The 18,505-nt window shown below is 40.4% G+C and overlaps 1 protein-coding gene across 2 annotated transcripts in view; it reads left to right on the plus strand.

Annotated features, from left to right (window-relative positions):
* Positions 1 to 18,505, plus strand: part of IARS (isoleucyl-tRNA synthetase) — a 100,539-nt gene that overhangs the window by 17,453 nt on the left and 64,581 nt on the right. For both annotated transcript variants that reach the window (XM_017830983.1, XM_017830982.1), the window contains 5 exons: positions 4,928 to 5,045; positions 7,771 to 7,918; positions 9,650 to 9,737; positions 13,404 to 13,464; positions 15,057 to 15,152. In XM_017830983.1, the coding sequence (XP_017686472.1) occupies positions 4,928 to 5,045; positions 7,771 to 7,918; positions 9,650 to 9,737; positions 13,404 to 13,464; positions 15,057 to 15,152 (511 nt within the window). The remainder of the gene's footprint in view (positions 1 to 4,927; positions 5,046 to 7,770; positions 7,919 to 9,649; positions 9,738 to 13,403; positions 13,465 to 15,056; positions 15,153 to 18,505) is intronic.

An 18,505-nucleotide genomic window follows, 5' to 3' on the forward strand; every position in this document is an offset into this window, starting at 1 on the left:
TTTATTTTTTTTTTTTGTAGCAACAGGCTCAGGGTACCACTTCTAAGGCACCTGAAGAGGTTGTAGGTAGCTCCTGAAACAGGAACATTTGCCTTGGGTTGCCTGACTCCCTTTGTGTAGCTTTGGTTTTGTTCATGCTCCATGTTCTCCAGATAAGCTCTGTCAGTAAATTCAGTGCCTTAGCCCTTCTCAGTGAGAGGATGAATGGGGACACCCCGCTGAGAGGACTGGGTTGGTGTAAAGGTCAAAGATTTTTTTCTTTTCTATGTAAGCAGTAAAACAGTTGTTTTTCCTGCATGTGGAGTTTATTCAGCACTGAACCAGAATGATTTCAGAACAAAAGCTCTCTGGGTCCTAATAGAAATCGCCAAGGCATTTTGTGTATTCCATGACTCTATTCCCTAGAGTCTATAATTCATTCTCTAGAGAGATACTGGTCATAAGAAATCTGTTTTGTCCATTTTTCTACTAGCTACCTGCATTTTTTCCCCTTTCTTGTATTTTCTTGGTGCATTGAGTGCTGTAGTCCCCTTGTTGTCTTCTCACTGTTCCAGTCCCTGTTGTTTTATCTCCTTACCTCTCTTTTGAAGGAGGAATACACTGAACTCCTGTGGATGATCTTTGGGATAAGTCTAGCAACAGTTTTATATATTCAAATTTTCTCTATACAGGTATTTTGCACTTTTGGCTTGATTCATAATCTTTCAGTGCACTGATCCAAAGATTACAGCTTGGAGTTTAGACCTGGAGCAGGATGATCTCTGTATGCACTAAAGCTTTCACTGGTAGTTGAACCTGAAATTTGACAACTTCTGTACTTAAGAATTCCTGGGCCTTGGAATAACTGTTTTCCCTGACCTTCTTAAGAAGGTGTCTTTGGAAGATACTATTTAAGGATAGGCTGTGTTTGTTATTGGAATTCATGTTCCACTTATGCTTTTTTGACTCATGTCCAGTGATTTTTGAGTACTTTTTTGGTTTGTGGTTTGTTGTTTTTTTTTTTTTTTTTTGTCCCCAAGCATCTGTTTTTGATGGTTGCTTCCTTTTTTATTTCATCTTGTCTTTAAAGTATTTTTCACTAGTCCCAGAAAAACCTTCTTCCTCAAAAACTCTGCTGCTTTTGGTGCTGTTAGGATGGAGCCAACTTGCTGAATTGTGTAGGTGACAGGGCTTCTTCCATAGGGAGGTGCTTGTGGATGGGTTTATTTGGGAAGTCTAGAGAGGCTATAAAATTGTCCTTTTATCTTGCTATTGAACTGATGTGAGGTGGCACAGCAATAATTTTGTTCATTTGTCTGTAGGATATGTTGAAATCACACACCTCTACATCCAGCTGTCATCATGCTCTGCCCACCTTACTTTCAGTCTTTGTCAGTAACTGAGTTTACAGCTCCTGGGTGTTTTTCTTTAAAAAGGAAAAAAGGGAGAAAAGCACTTCATGTTTTTGAAAATAATCGGTCGGTGTTAGCAAGGAGTACTTCAATTTTCTGAAAAGCTGAGAGTTCTCAAGCCTTTAGGAAACCCTTAGATAGTGATCACTGCAAACAGAGCCAGCTGATCCCTTGGAGTCACCTGATCCCCCAGAGGAATGGCATTAATCACTTGGGAGGCTCTAAGATCAGATCCTTCTCTTTGATGTGAACACACGTGTTTGAGAAGTGCAACTTGCTTTGGCATCTGCTGGAGGAGACTGAGAGATGTTGGATTTTGTGTGGGTTGCCAGGGCTGTTTTGAGTGTTGCACTGACTGATTCAGTATCTTTTGGAAGCAGAATCTCCCTCTGTAGGAGTTTTATTATGTCCACGTGGTGTTTGCTTGGTGCGTGTGTGACTTGGATATTGTAGCAAGGTTCAAGTTTCTTGGATGTTATTCCTGTGGAGAGAGGAACTCAGTCTTGGAACCAGTTGCATCATCCCCTCCTGGCACTTCAGTAACAACAAACTGTTTCCAATTTGTGTCATTCCTTTTGGAGGTTAAACGTTCCTTGCATCTTTGGGGACCAGATTCTCTGTCAACAAGAGGCTGAAATGTGCATCTTAAGTTCACCTTTCCCCAAAGTGCATTTTTCAGTAAAGAAGTGTGTCAGTGCTGCTCCCACAGCCAAGAGGATGCAATTAAATTTATTTACATTTGAGAAATTCAGCAGAACTAGAGGGATAGGGTTTGATTTCTCACTTTTGTGAGTAAACATTTTCTCTCTCACTAGAAAGGAGCTCTGTGGTTTCCTTAAGTTACTGTTTTTTCAGAAAGCACTGCAGTTTCAATTTTGAATTGCAAACCTGGTGCCCCTTTCTTGCAAAGTGCCAACATTTTGCAAACATAAGGGTTAAAACATGTTTTGATAGGTTATTGTCTAAAATATCATGTTGAATTTTTAAGCAAAATGTGACTCTTACTATTAGAATCAGGTTCCTCTTTAGCAGGTGCTGTGTTTTAGGTGGGCAGTGCTGCAGGGAGCCCTTTGGGAATCATCTCCTGTGCAGGTCTGATGGTCACACACCAAGAGGTCTCAGAAGTTCTTTTGTTAAGGAAAGCAATTAGATGTTTTTTGAGATAACAGAACAGCTTTTTTTGTAATGATAATGAAGACCATGGCATCGAGCAGCAGTCTGGCCTCAATCATAATTCTTTTATTCCATTGGAATGGCTTTCTGAGGGGAGAGGTTATAAGAGACTACAAATGAGTGTTAGTTGTGACCTGTGAGCAGCTCTGGAGAGGTTTGGAAGCCCATCCCTGCTCTGCAGTGCACAGCTGGAGCCCTCAGTTTGCAATGGGATGGGATTGCCACAGGAGGGAGATGCTGGCCTGGATTGGGAGCTTGGCAGCTCCATGAAGTGCTCACCTTTCCTGAACACCTCCCTGAGATTAGTTATATTTACAGCTGAATTAAGTATTCAGTGTTGCTCTGAGTAGTTTTCTTCGATGCTGTTAGTAGGCAGTGCTCTATAGAAAGTATAGTGGAGCTCTTTTCTATAGGTATTTTAGTCACTGTTTTTGAAAGGCAAATAGAACACCTTCAGTAGGAATGCTGTCACTTGTCACAGTGTGCATTAATTATGCTCTGAGGTGGTAAGCATACATTTTAACTTATTTCTTTAACTCCCACAAAGACTTCTGCAGTTAGCCAGCTCAGATATATATGCTCAGAGCTGATGAAACTGTGTTGAGATGATTTGTATGATTTATATTTATGAAAGGTCAAGTTGATAAACTTAAAACCTCAGTTGTAAAATAGATCTCCTCACTGCTGTGTTCCAGAGTTGGGTGGGGGTCAGGCAGCCATAACTTGCCTGTGGGTGACGTTTCTTACTTGGACAAGGTGACTTTGGAGTTGTGTGTGTAAGGTCAGGCACCTTCGGAGTGCACAGCCCTGGGAGACCTCTGGGTTTGGCTCTTCTGTGGCAGAGGGTCTCTGAGGCCTTTTCCATCTCAGACTTCAGATTATGCAATTTTTCTGATGTTAGTGATCACTCAAGGGGAATTTTGGACTTTTACTGGAGGCCCGTGGATGAATCTGAGTGGATTGCAGATCTTTTCCATAGAACAGTCTGTATTTTCTTCCGCTGCCTAATCTGCAGAGTAATAATTATTCTGATTAAGGCAGCGTATGACTTCCATGTCAGCAAGCCAGGGCATGTCTTTTGATATTCTTATTTTTAGGCTACAGATAAAATCAGTGCAATAGTCTACTTGTGTTTTTTGTGGAAGGTTATAATTTCAAACATAGGAGGCAAGACACTGACTGAAATACGGGTCCAGATTCTCAAGCACAAAATGACAGCCTGCAGAAAAAAGTGCTGCTTGCCAGGATGGGGTTGGTTGCTTAGCAATGAGCTTTTTATCTGCAAAGGGACCCAGAAAAGGGATCAGAGTGGTTTGAAAACATAGTTGGAATAAAGGAGCTTTTAAAGTCAGCAGAGTTTTGGATGGAGTTCTAAATGACAAGACTCTGCAGAAGTTCTGGTTTGTGAGTGGGGTTTGGTGTGATTATTTAAGGCTTGCCCTCTCCTGCCTTAGAGCCTGCAGGCTGTACCACTAAGTGTGCAAGTCAGTGAGACCTGATAAGCTGATAAATGTTGGTGATGCTTTAGTAAACCCTGCAGTATTAAAGTTTTGTCTGCCACGTGGACATCTGAGGAGTTGCTGTGTGAAGTATGTTTCTCTTCCAGCTTCTGTCCATCTTGAGCATTGCCTCAATTTGTCATATTTTAATATTAAGTGCTGCCTTGGTTATTTCAAGGAAACATAAGGATCCAAATAAGCCACAGGCTGTATTGAAGATTTCTTAAACAGAGTTAAAGCTTAATGTGAGACTGGGATCTTGGAGAGGAACTGAGTCCAGAGGAGAACATTAAATTGTGGGACCATAAAACTGAGTTCATTGTTTTTCATGGTTATCTGTGCCCCCTTGTGAAAAATGCTCTTCTGGTTGTCAGGATTTACTCAGGGTGGGTTGCAGGTGTCTTTGACCTGTATCTACCTCTCTTCTGTAGCACTGGTTACTGTAGTAGATGCTTAAGATCATGTGATAAGTGAGCAGCCATGTCACTACACATCTGTTCTTAAATTATAACTGACTTCAGCCTTGTTAATAGTTCAGATTTCAGGTGATCTTTGTGCTGAAGGAATCTGAGAAAGATTAGTCAGCACTGTGGATTTGTGTTTCATCTAAATACTGTGTGCTGTGCAGCCAGTGCATGGAATACCAAGCTTCTAGAATCAGCTAAAGCTAAAAATGTGCCAGAAATACAGTTGCAATTATCTCTTTCCTTTTGATTTGCAAATACTGTCTTGAGTTGATGATTGATTGTTTAAAGAAGCTGTCATTTATAAGGAAACTGCAGCTAGAGCAGCAACCCCCTTTTTCAGTTTATTTATTAAATGTGAAACACCAAGTGCTATTCCTTGTCCTCTGTGTCCCTCCAGGTGGGTTTTCAAGCAGCTGTATGACAAAGGACTGGTGTATAGAGGTGTTAAGGTCATGCCTTTCTCAACTGCCTGCAACACCCCACTGTCCAACTTTGAGTCCCATCAGAATTACAAGGTGAGTCAGTCAATGTGTGTGTTATGTGTTGTAATCATATTTCTCTATTGTCTTCAGTTTGGATTTGAAAAGCTTTAATAGTGATTGCTTGGTAGCACCTAAGGATGTCATTACACTCCAAATTGGTAGTAAAAATCCAGGTAAATGGGTTAGTTTTTATCATGTTTTGCTGGATTTGTTTGGATCACTTGATCTGAGCCTTTTTGCCTGTTCTCCATTACAACTTACAGATGTTTAAAGTACACACTTTGTTTTATTCTGGGAAATTACTCCCTCACTGGGCTCTCAGGGTGAGTATTACACTGTGTTGGGTTTTATGCTTAATTTTTAGAGGAGAGCTGCAACTGTCCCTGTCTGTGCAGATCTGAAAAGAGGAGGGAGTTGAGATCTTCTGTGAGGGGATTAATAAGTGATGTCAAAGACTGTGTAGCAGTAGGATAATGGCTCTCTATTAATTTAGACTAGGAAATTCCAGGCAATGTTTTACCTAATGTAATGCATGATTTACTGGGATTTATAAAATGTTCCTTTAAAAGTGAATGACTAGATAAAGTAAGTGCAGCTTCTTGTTTGAAGTTACTCATGTTCACATATGTGAAGGCACAGCTTGTGTCTCGGTTGTCCCAATTTCATGTTAGTTTGTGGATAAAGGTTTTGCATCCCTTCCAGTCCTGACCCAGGCCTCCGTATCCTTCTGTCATAAATCTTTCACTTCTATTGTTGCAGCAGAGAACTAGCACAGATTGTACATCTGGTTTCTTTTACATCTTGCCTAAAAACAAGGCCAGTTTGCTGGCCAAAAATAGTGTTTTTAAAACAAATGTTTAAATAGAGTTGTAGTACAATGCAGCCCACAGATAATGGAGCTTTCAGTATTGCTGAGGGGTATTTGTACTGAAGAATATAGGGTTTGTGATTTATGAAAGTGAGATTTGCAAAAATATCTTGGTATTTGTGACTGTCTGATAAATGAAGTAATTATTTTGCTTGTCCCTGTTAACTGACATTTCATATGGGCTCGGATTAATGAGCTGTGGTTAGAACAAAGACTTTTTTAATGTGTGTGCCCCTTTTCCATAGAGCCAAAGCTCTTCTCTTTTCTTGAGTCTTAATGAAATATTTAGATGCTGTTTCTTACTCTAGAACCAGTAGAGTGTGTGGTGGGGGTGCTGCTCTGCCACTTCATGCAAAAATTATCCTTCTTGTCTGCTAGAAGTGGCATTTGTGGGCTGAAATGCTGAGGCCATGAGCTGGCAGGATTTGTTCTTGCTGAGCACAGTCTTTTTGGGGTGTAAGGCGTCTGTTGGCTTTGTCACTGTGGAAATCAGCCTTTAGCTTCTGCTTATTGATCCTCTGGGAATTTGGACATGGGTCAGCAGCAATAGGACACAAGAAACGTGTTTGGAAACAGAGTTAGGTGTCTAATGTACATTCGAGTAAAGCGTGTCAGCAGCTTGTGTTACGTTTAACTGAAGAAGTGGTGCCTTAGGTAGATTTGTAACAGATAAAACACTGTACAGTGCCATTACCTGGCATCCTGGATGCTATTTTTTTATGCTTTGCCCATTGTTTTCATCTACCTGATCAGCTCTGTGTTCAGAAAATGAAGTGAGTGGCCCCCAGTGCTGCTGAGCAGTCAGGGCAGACGGGGCTGTGCTGAGAGCTCGATCTTTGCCTGGTATTGAGCACAGTCCGTGGGTTATGTAATATTTATGTTTTACTGTTGACTGCACCAGATGTTCACAGAAAATTCCCTCTGGAGCAGCCCTTAGCTCAGACATAAATAGCTGCCTGTCCCATGATGCCATTAACTGTTCCATGATGCTGGATGGAAACCAGAGCTCCTCGCACGAGACGTGCCGAGGCGACAGGACCTCTTGGTGTGGGTAGGGCCCGTGTGCATGGCACCCTCTTTCTGTTTGGCATTTAAAATGAATAGTGAAAATTTCACATTTGCAGGATTAGGCTCGCTCTTACAATCAGCTTTTCATAATAGGTGAAATGTGAAGTGACTGAATAGGGTTGTACTCGGCTGAAAGAAAAACTTGTTTTCAGGACATTGTTTTGACTCATTTGAAGGTGAAGTTTTATAGAGTAGCTGACAAAGGTCTCCTTCCCTGAGATTTCTTTTACTCCTAAGTATTGATATACTCTTGTTTTTAAGTACCTCAGACTTTTCCCCCCCCTTGTTAACAACAGTGAATCATTTTATGTGATGTCTGTTCTTCCTAATCACTGACTATAGAGGAAAATGTGGGAAAGGCTTTGTGTAGCAGTATCCAAGAGGAAAATGTGGGAAAGGCTTTGTGTAGCAGTATCCAAGAAACTGCTGATTTTCTTGACACTTGAGATTGATTCTAAACTTTTTAAAAGGGATTATAAGAGGTACCTGAGGGAACTGGCACTCAGTTCTCTTGGGTGTTTTGGCAGCGAATTCCCAAAATCTCGCTGCTAGTCTCGAGTTTTTAACCCTGTAGCCTTGTTGGACTGACAGTCTGCACTGGTGTAACAGAGGAGCTCTGACTGCTGCTCTCTTCTGGCTTTCTGATGCTGCCACTTCACCCTCTCCCACTACAGTGATGAATGAGGCCAGTTGCAGGATGGGTGTGGGTGGATGGCAGTAGTAGTTAATATGTCTTAGATTTGCATTTTCTCACTAATACAGGCAGTCAGCCTTTTTTGCCTCCCTCTCTTTTTTACCCTTTGGCTTTATCTTGTTTTTCAGGATGTTCAAGACCCTTCAGTGACTGTGAGCTTCCCACTGGAAGAAGAAGCCAATGTTTCTCTGGTTGCTTGGACCACTACTCCCTGGACCTTGCCCAGCAATTTGGCCCTTTGTGTTAATCCAGAACTGCAGTATGTAAAAGTGAGAGGCAAGTGTTAGCTCAAGGTGACATAGAATAAACACTTCTTCCTTCAGTGCCTGCCAATATGTACTTATGTTTTGTAATGTGGACTGTTTTATGATAAATTGGTAGCACTTTGGGGCTGAATCAGTGTTAGTTTGAAGGACGAGATTTATTTCATATGTGGCTGATTTCTGACTGCAGTGCCCTTGTTATTTTACAGGCATTGTGAGGACTGTTCCCTAAAAAATATTGATAGGTGGAATAAAGAATAAGAGAGACAGGGAAGTGCGACTGGATGTCCAAAGCTTTTTTTTCTCTCTTCCTTTCCTGGGGCTCAGACTCATGAACAACTTGCTGCTCTGTGGCAGCTGAGTTGCAGTAACTGAACATCTCTGTACTCTTTACCCATAACAGACCCAAGATGGCACATCCAGGTCTCAGCCTGACTGGAATGTCTGTTTTTAGCACAAATGTAAGGCAGGGTGTTTTCTGTGCTTTCCAATATACGAGTACATTGGACTGAGTGCCTTGGCTCACTCATGGCCCAGTTGGTTGTGCCTGGCTGAACAGGTTGTACAGGGAGGTGATCTCCTTCAGGAGAGGACCAGCACTTCAGGAATTGTGTGCAAGGACCATTTAAGGTGCCTAAACAATATAGGCTGTTGCTTTTCTTGTTACTGCTTCAAGGAGTTTTCCAGCATTTGCAGTTCCATTTTTTTCCAGTTGGCAGTGGAGTATGTTATGATGTGTCTTCCTTTTCACTTTGCAAAGGAATAGATTTTATCCTTGAAATGCAGTTGCCTTTAATGATACTGTCATCTACAAGCACATCTCCCTTTTTTTTTAATTTAAATAAAATACTAGGTAGGAATTTCCAGTTCCAACATAACCATGTATATCTAGTGTGTGCCTAAGGTGATATTAAACATGAAGTTGTGCAGGCCTTTACAGTGAACTCCATGTGTTTGGATTTTCTTTCTTCTAAGAGAACTAAATATATGTCAGTTTTCAAAGGTTTTAACGTAACTTTGGTCATCTTACAAAGAATTGCTGAGTAGTTTCAGAAATAGCACCAGCACCTGCCTGAGATGCTGAGTTCTTGGGTTTAGATGTCTGTGGCCACTGCTGTGGGACAGTGACCCTGATTAAGTTGGCAGGGTAGCAGTCTGAATAAAATTTGTCACTGAAGTTAAAAAATGAGGGGTTTTTTTTTGAGTAGAAAATGAGTTTCTTTCATAAAATTTAAATTTTTTTTGTCATTTACTTCCTCTGTAAAGAAATCCAATCATGTAGTTAACTGGAAGAGCAGATCTCAGAAAGGCAGCATGGAATGCAATTGTTACACCCAATGTCCACTTAATAATATTGATTTTATGTAGTAATTGTCCATCTTGCAGTTGTTTCCCTCTGTTTCAGTTACAAATATTGGAACTTTTCAACTGCTCTTTTGTTTGGCTCAATGATAGTAGACAAGATGGGGTATTTCTGTCTCTGGAACAGCAAAACACACTGAAAATCAGTGGACTGGCTTTCATCCTGTGGCTTCTGTTTAAACCTAACTTTTGGAAAGTGCTCCTTAAAGTCACTGAATGGGGAAGGAGTATCTGGAAAGTACTGGTTGATCAGCAGGATTATTGTGGGCAATTTTATAGCTGCTCTGGCACCATCTTGCATATATTGAAAGGTTTCATAATGGTGCAAATGAGGGGATTAAATCGAGATCTGTGTAACTCTTTGTTTTATTTTATATTCTAGATAATGCCACAGGGAAGATTTATGTTCTGATGGAATCCAGGCTGATAGCACTGTACAAATCTGACAGTGAATATGAGATACTTGACAGGCAAGTCCATAAACTATTACACTTGCTAACTTGCAGTGTTTTCCTAGATCCAAAGTTAAACATTTCAAGAAGATGGATTTCCCTGCATGTGTGTTTCTTGCAAAAATCTATAAGAGATTGAAATTTACTGGCACAAATAGTTTTGTGTGTGAAGCTACAAATAGGATAAAAGTTTCCTTAGCTCTCTTTGACAAAATAGATATATTGGCTTCTCTTAAACCTTTTGCATAAAACATCACCCTGTTAAAGAGGTAAAATACAACATATATTATTTATTGCCCACACAACACAAAACCACAATAAGAAAGAATTGTAGACTAGAAAATTTTGAGAATAACACCATTTCTTCACTGGCATTAGCTTTTTTTACCTTTATCTTTATCTTTTTTTTTTTTTATGAAGCAATTGAAAGCTTTACATTTAAAAAAGGAGGTTATGTCTTACTTCAGCTAAACAATTGCATGTGGTCATTGAATTAGGGAAATAAAGAGCTGGAATGTTTAAGATGTTTCCTACTCTGATGGCTTATATTGTGATAGTTGAATAATTATTAGTTTATAATTCTGCATGGATTTCTCTCACCCCAACTGAATGCTCTTGATCTCTCACTTACTCTGTAACAATTTAAGCTGTACTCAGTTTATAAAGACGATTTTCAGTGCTCTCATTCTTTAGGATTGGCTGAACTTCCCATCTCCATAGTCTTTTTTTTTCTCTCCCTTCTGAGTCATCAATAAAACCATTGAATAATGTCAGTGTTATGATAATCCTGCCAGGATACCACTGGAAGTTTTCTTTTGGTCTGATACTGAATTAACAACTTTTTCTTTTGAAGTGGTGATGTATCCACCAGTTCAGGTGTTTGTGTGTGTCAGAATGAGAGGTCAAAATGTCAAAACTCTTATTAACATTCAGATTTAAATCTTACCTGCTTGCCTACTATCTAGGGTGGTTAGTCTGCCTAAGCAAATTTGGTTTGTTGTGGCTTATTCTTTACAAGTTCATATTGTGTGTTTTTTAGCACTTCAGTTTTTAATCACCTAAAGTTGAAGGTGGTTGTTAGTCTGCCTGGTTTTTAGGTCCATCAGTACTGCAATTCCATCGTGAAATGGAGGTACTGTATTCTTTTCCAGGCTTTTGAAGCCTCTTTAGGGTGTATAAAGACTGAGCCTTCTACCAAACCCAGTCTTTTTTCTTAGATGCTTTTTAATGCATTTCCTTTAGACTTAAACAAAAAAACCAAACCAAACCCCAAAACAAACAAACAAACAAACCCAAAAAAGGGCAAGCTGATTGTATTAAATTTGTTGATCTGTTGTCTTTTGATTCCATATAATTCTTCTAATGGAATACAAAGAATTTACCTTCTATCTGGTTGCAGTCATTCTGTATCCAGGCAAGCACTGAATAATTTTGGCCTTTTTTGGTGTGGTATTTTTGTCAGAACTGTGAAGAACCTGCTCTCTGAGGCAATCACACACATTTCAGATGTTGTTGCTTGTGTCTCTGGTTAGTTGTGTTTCTAACACACTCTCTCCAGTCTTTGATTATTTTTTAAACATGTCATTTTTTTTACCTCTGCCTATCCAAAAGGCTCCTGGCAATTTTTATTCTCCTTGCAGAGCAGAATATTTTTCTTCTTTCTGTATTAGTGCTACAGTCTTCTTAGGCTGATTTTTTTTTCCCCCCTCTTTGTTATGTAATAAATTAGTTCTCTCAAATGTGAATTGTGAGACAAGAGGTAGCTGGTAGTTGAATGGATCTTTGACAGATTTACATCTACGAGCGTATAAATTCATGGAAATGAACTTTCCCATTTCTACTTTGAACTTTTTGCTTTCTTTAACTCATTTCTAAATTCTCAAGCAGTCGGGCCCTTGAGGGAGAAATTCATGCAACTGCAGCAAGTGCCAGGCTGAGGTCAGGGAATGATCTGATAGAAAATGTTGTGTTAGAAATAATCTGAACTTCCTGAGTGCTCTCAGACTTCCCACCCTCCCTCAGGCCTGACTTTGCTCTCCCTTTTCCTCCCAGGCTTTAGGGTGGGAATTTATTTCCCTGTTTCACTGATGAGGTGGCTTCCACCTTGATCAGGATACTTTCAGCTGCTTTGCACAAATGGGTTGGTCTGGGTGTATTACTCCAATTTTGGCCAGGGAGTGCCTTGTTTTATTTAGCAGGGGTAGATATGAAATGACTGAGCATTTTCCTCCCCTTGCATTGCATTTCAGTCCTTTTGCATATCAAACATTTAATTTCTTTACACTGTTTTCCACTGTTGTCTCTCTTTGGATTCTGGAAAATTTGAGTTCTGGACTATCCAGACTAGAGATTTTTGGTCTCTCGACAGTGAAGAATTACTATAGTGCTGTTAAATGAGTCTTATTAGTATAACTTAGGTCACAAGAAGGCAGCACTGTATAAATCTTCAGCTTCAAGTCCAGGACTTCAATAAACAAAATGAAAAACCTTTACCTTTCACTGACTTTCTGTTAAATAAGAATTTAACTGCCCCCCTTTTTTTTTTTTTCTTAAAGCCAGTTCTAGTGCTTCACATTCTGCATCTGAGCATTCCCATGTCTGTGTGGCTGAGCACTGGGATGCTTTTCCCTCATCTGATCCCGATTAAGCACCTCAAACATTCCTAAGGCTGTTTGTAATATAAAATATATAAACCATCTGCAGAGCTGTGGCTTAAAATAGAAGGCTCCCCTCTTCCTAGAGGATATTGTGTGTGCTGAGCTGAGGAGTCATGCTCTTTAACTTGGCATTAGATACTGCTGGAGGTGCTTTCTGTGCCTTGAAACAGCTTTGAAGAGTTCCCTGCTTTGAAGTAGTCAAGTGTTTTATGGTTTGACCATTGTTTGGGAAGTTATAGATCAAGAGTATAGGGAAGGACCACAGCTGTGACACTTCGTTATCCCATCTGTTAGATTAAGTTATGTTTTAGGTAGATTCTTTTTTCCCAAAATCGGACAATTTAAGTACTTTCAGGAGAGTTCTGAGCTGTGAATCCCAGCCTAATCACTGTCTTTGCCAGCTGGTGTCAGGAGCCTGAAGGGAGCCACATCTACAGGCTCTGTCTGTGTCTTACATTTCTTGTCTGGCTCAGTTGGTCCCTCAGTTGTCCCTGTCTGTGTTGGATCCTTCTCTGAGATGCCCATGGAGAGTTTGGATGCCCAGTTTTAGCCTAAGGAATGAGGCATCTGAGCTTTAAAGACTGCAGTACCCTGTTTCACAACCTTCTGTGCACATCACCTCAGCTGCTTTGGGTCAGGGCTTATTCAGTTCTGTTGGACGTGCTGGGCTGAAGAGCTTCATTCTTATGAATACTGTGTTTTATCCAGAGGCTTCTTACCCAGCTTTACCAGAAAAAAATTGTCATTAATGCTTAATTCATCTATTAATTTACATTGATTGCTTGATTGAAGATCCATCAGATAAAAGTGTACCTGATGATTATTAGCAGAGATGCATTGAGAGACACTGTTTTTTTTTGTCCAAGTCCAAATTGCCAAAGAGGCATAGAAATGGGAAGCAAATATTGAGGGAATACTTTTTCTTCACTTTATGAAATCAAATTCTCTCAGGGATAGGGAAAAAGTAAATAGGAAAAAAGCAATTTTCGAGTTGTTAATTTGTTTTCATGTAAATCTTTTTCCTCAGGTTTCCTGGTATTGCTCTTAAAGGCAAGAAATATAAACCACTCTTTGAATATTTTATTCAGGTAAGATGAACAAGTTTGGTGTTTGTTACAGGATGCAAAGATAAAAATAAAACCCATTCTCAGTATTCCTTGTTTATATAAAGAAATCCTGTGTCCTAATAACAAATTCCAGGTTGTACTGAAGTACTTTAAATCCTAGTTAAAGGCTGAAAAACAGAATGCTTTTTTCTGTATTTTTTTCCTTTAAGTTTTAAATATACACAGAGCAAGAATTCAGTGATAAATAGAAGTTTGATTTCAGATTGCAGAGAAACTTTCAATACAAATTAATAAATAGTCAGTATTCTCTCAGCTTCTCATCTGTTGAGCTGCTCTTGTCAGCCTATTGAGTCCACAAGTTTTGTCTTCACAAGAGAATGACTTTGGCTATGAATAAGTCATAGACATGTCATGGTTTCATTGAAGAGTTAAAAGCCCTTTGCTGGAAAACCTACTGATAGATCAGATTTATATGGATACAGCATTTAAACACTGCATTAAGTCTGGTGTGGTTAATGGTGCTACAGATAGTAGAATATGTAGCAATAGGAGAGGGAGTAGAGAATTTTTATATTTTTTTTAAACAATCTGATTAAAAATGGATTCAGTTTTTCCAGGAGAAGAAGTGGCTTTACAGCACTGCTGGCCAAGCAGCTGGTAGCTCATGTAAGGGATTTGTGACACCATCTGTCCTGAAGCGTGTGCAGGAGTCAGGGTGAGAAAACCTCTGTAGGGAGCAGGGTCTGATACTTCCAGTGAAAAGTCAAACACAGCTGAATCTGAAAAATTGCACTGTGGATGTAAAGGTTTGGAGTGGACACATTTTGTGAGTCCTGCTGTACTTGTAAGGAGCAGATGGGCATCTTACCATTTTTTATTTTTTATTTAGAACAGAGGTCTTATCTCAAAATATTTCTCCTCAGAACAAGCCAAATCTAATATTTTGTAGCGTATTTGGTTCAGCTGTGACTGCAGTAATGTTTTTTTACTATTTTTGGATTAAGGAATAGAAAATAACTCTTCATTTTTCATTAGCTATGTCCTGAGCACACTGAAAATTGTCAAATCTTTTCTTGGCAATTTTTTCTGGGTATTCTTTTATTTTTGTTTGGTATTTACCACCCTCTTATTCTGTGAGGGAAATAAGGGAAATTTGTAAGAGCAAACTCTAAGACTGTAGAGTAAAAGAGCAAACTTCTTTTTTTTTTTAAAGTTAAGAGGTGTAGTGGGCATAAAAAATGCAAGGAGCATCCTGCACCTTTCTTGGTTGTATCCTCACGTTCAGGAGTGTATTGTTCACAGTCTGTTAAGCACAGAAGTGTGTGAAGATCTGTGGCTTGAAGAGTAATTGACTTTAAGGCCTTCTAGAGAGGTGTTGGATTTAATCACATTTGACACTGTTCAAATGGAGGATGCAGCCTGGGTGTCTGGGCTATAGGAAATCGTTAAATGTCAGGAATGTCACATTTTACTGTGTCACTTTATTTTCAGTGCAGCTCTTTGGTCTTATGTGTGGCTTGTGGCTCTTCGGGGTTCTTAAGAATTCTGTTTTGCTGTGTATATATGTGTGTGTGTGTATCTATATATATGAAAACCATCTTTTTGTGTTCCAGTGCAAAGATAAAGGTGCCTTTTCTGTGGTGGTGGATGGTTATGTGAAGGAGGAGGAAGGCACAGGTGTTGTACATCAGGCTCCCTATTTTGGTGCTGTGAGTATGAACTACACAACTGCAATGTTAATTTTGTTCCACACACATACCTTGGCTTTCCAGCTCCTGGGGACTGTCTGTCAGGGTGATTGATGTTAAACAGTCTTCCCATTTGCTCCTTACAAATGTAAGAATGCCATGTAGCACTGTATTCTAACGAGGCTTTTGTGTCCCTTGATTTTGGTTATTGTTGTGGGGTGTGAACTCACCGTTGTATCTTCTGAGTGTCACTGATCTCAGCTTTTCTCAAAGTCTAAAGTTAGAGCTCAGAGAAGGACTGAGCTGTGGCACTGATGGTCCAAACTGGCTTTGCTAAGTGATAATTTAGGATGGTAACAGCAGATCTGCTCAGCACACTGCCCCTCTTCAGCGTTTCAATGTCATTACTCGCTGGGCTTTTAGAGAATGAGAAAATGCTTTCACTGCTTTTGTCCTGAGACTTCATCCCTTGGCGTGAAAGGATTTTGTTGCACTCCATTCTTTTTTTTTTCTGCCTTTATTGTCCTTTCCCTCAGTCTGGTCTTTTCAAGGTTGAGAGGAATAATTTTTCATGGATTTAATCATTCCAGTTTTTAGACACATGAATTAAATGCACTACTTTAGGCTTATTGTCCTTTTTGTATCATGTCCTGTCTTCAGCCATTATCCAAAGATGCCCTCAAAAAACTTGCAGTAGAGCTGCCAGTGCCTAGCAATTACCAATGCTTGGACCATGAGCTCTCTCATGATTTCCAGAAGCTGTTGGCATTAGGAACAGACCTCTTTGTATTCATGTGAAATAGCCCATCCTTTTCTGTCCTTTTTCCCCTGCATTTTTCTGAAGGGTACATCCATTGTGGTGGTGTTTCCCTTGTCAAGATGAACACTGATATGAAAAGATGTGCCAGCTTAATATAGCTGTGAATAAAGGAAATTAGACTGGGCTATGTTAGCAGTTATAAAGAAATTAATGGTAACTGGGGAAGTGTCTTAGGGAGTGTAAAGCCTATCCCACTGCTGATCCTCAGACTCTGCCCTATAGCTAAACCTTGGATTTGCCAGAGGGTGAGGGAGCAGACTTGGTTTTGAGTCAGGAGCTCTTGCTGTAGGAGGTGAAGGAAGGGAAGAAGCTGCCAGTAGAGCAAGAGCTCTGGAAGAACCTTTCCCTTGGCTGCTCTGTTGGTGGTTTGTGTGTTTGCACAATACAGTGAAGTTGTTGGCAAGGATGACTGTCCGGTCAGAGCAAAGATTATCTGCACTCTTTTATTTGGTTATGTTATAAGCCCACTGAGATTTTTAAACAGAGGGGGGAAAAAACCCTTTTCTCTCTCCCTCTCTCCTTCCCTCTCCCTCTCTCTCTCTCTTTGAAAGTTAGCAATTACTTTTAAAACCTTTTCATTAAAATAACATGAAAGGCTCACAGAGGGCCCTGGTTTGGGTGCAGTAATTCAGTGTACAGTAGGCTCTGTGTAGAATAGAGTGTTACAGAGTTGGCATTTTATGTTGGCCTTTAGACAAGCTCAGATGAAAGGGACATAGTTCATGATGGCACACAGGACTGTCTTCCTGATTAATTGGCTCCTCTGCACCTTCCTGTGCTGTTGTGCTGAAGGTGAATAGGAAAGGGGTAAGTGGAGCAGGAGGAAAGGGTCAGAGGAGAAGAAATAGAGCACAGTCCTTCACAGGAAGCCTCATAGCTTGTCTCTATTCCTTTCCATCATCACTATAAATAAGTCCCTTTGATAAATGGAGATGGAAAGTAAGATTTTTTTTTTCTTCTTTAATCCTACTTATTGACTCATGTTCTGTATTGCTGATAGCTTAGAAATGTATCCTTCTCCAACGAAACAAAAAGAAAAAATTCACCTTCATTTAGTTCCAGGATATGTAGTTTCATTGCCTTGTGTGATGCATTTGCCAAATACAAGCTGCCACACAATATCAGAACACTCTATTATTTCAGTTCAAAAGGCATCAAAATTAAAGCTCACAGAACAAGACAAACCTGTATTAAAAACTCGGTAAACTCATTGTACCTCCAGATTAACATGACACTGAAATTCAGCTGCTCGGGCATTTCATCCTATGTAGATGTACCTGCAGTCAGCTAAAAAAGCTGACTGTACCATTTTAATTCACACACAGATTTTTAATTTGCAATACTTCTAGTGTGTGTTCAGACTGAGTCACACAATTTTCATAGATCTGCTACTGATGCACTTTTAGTGCACTGCAAAAGTGTGCCTGTTTTTTGTTGAGGTGCTCAAGGTGAACCTTTTGACTTCACATTTTTGTTGTTTTGTTAAAATTTCAGATGGAAAAGATTTTGATTTCTCATCAGTGAGCTGTTTAATAGCTTCTACTTCATTCATTTTGTGTATTACAACTTTTGTAATGTAATCTTTTGAGAGATTTAATCATGGCAGGGGTACAAAGGTGAACACTATGACTTCTGTCCTGGAAAGAATTGATATTTGTTTTAGCTTTTATTTGAGTTCATCACTTGTGGATTTCTGTATGTGTTGTGGTTACTGAAGCAGATCTTCATTAAGTCAAGTGGCAGGTCAATCTGAAGAACTTTTCCATTCAAGCTCTTCAAAAGAAAGGAACTAACTGTAGAAAGCCAGAATAACAAAGCCCTTTCTCTATCATTGGGTGCACCAGTGATGCAAATGGAACTGAGGCACCTCTTGGCTGGGGTCCTGTGAGGTGGCAGGTTTGTTTTGATGTCTGGGCAGGGTTGTGAGCGTGCCAGGCTTTGTGGTCTGTGCTGGCTGCTTGCTCAGAGTCTCTAACAACGCCCTGCCAAGGCAGGGCTGACGTGTGCTCTGTCATCTGGCCTGTATTTGCAACCCCGCTTGCAGTACCTCAGCAGTGACAGCTGAGGGAAGGGCTTAGCTCAGCTCAGCTCTGTCGGCTGAAGGGGCTGGGTGATCAGGTGGAGGCTGAATAATGGGGATGGCTGAATAAAGCTGCTGGAGAGGGGGCAGAGGCTGTGCTCTGGTGTAAAGGAGTGCTGCAGCTGAAGGGCTTGGTCGTTTCTGTGTGTAATGCCTTGGTGCGTCAATGGACCAACTTCCCTGTCTCTGTGTTTCATCTGTAAGAGCAGCATCTGGCAGATCTGGCTTGAGAGAGCTGGTGGCCACGGGGACTAGCGGGTAGGGTGGGAGGTACAGGGTGAGGGCCACTGAAGGGATCTGGAAGCCCTGCCCTGGCACTCAGAGCTGGCTCCTCACCTGTGTTGGTTTGATCTGGGCAGTTCAGGGAGCTGTGGAGCACTGGCCTGTTGAATCCTTATTTACACACTTGCTGCTGCTGTGGTTTCCTTGACCAAGGTGCACAGGTTGCTTTAGAGTGCAGCTCCTGGGAAAGAG

The sequence above is a fragment of the Lepidothrix coronata genome, unplaced genomic scaffold (assembly GCF_001604755.1).
Source record: "Lepidothrix coronata isolate B3197 unplaced genomic scaffold, Lepidothrix_coronata-1.0 Scaffold186, whole genome shotgun sequence".
Lineage (NCBI taxonomy): Eukaryota > Metazoa > Chordata > Aves > Passeriformes > Pipridae > Lepidothrix > Lepidothrix coronata.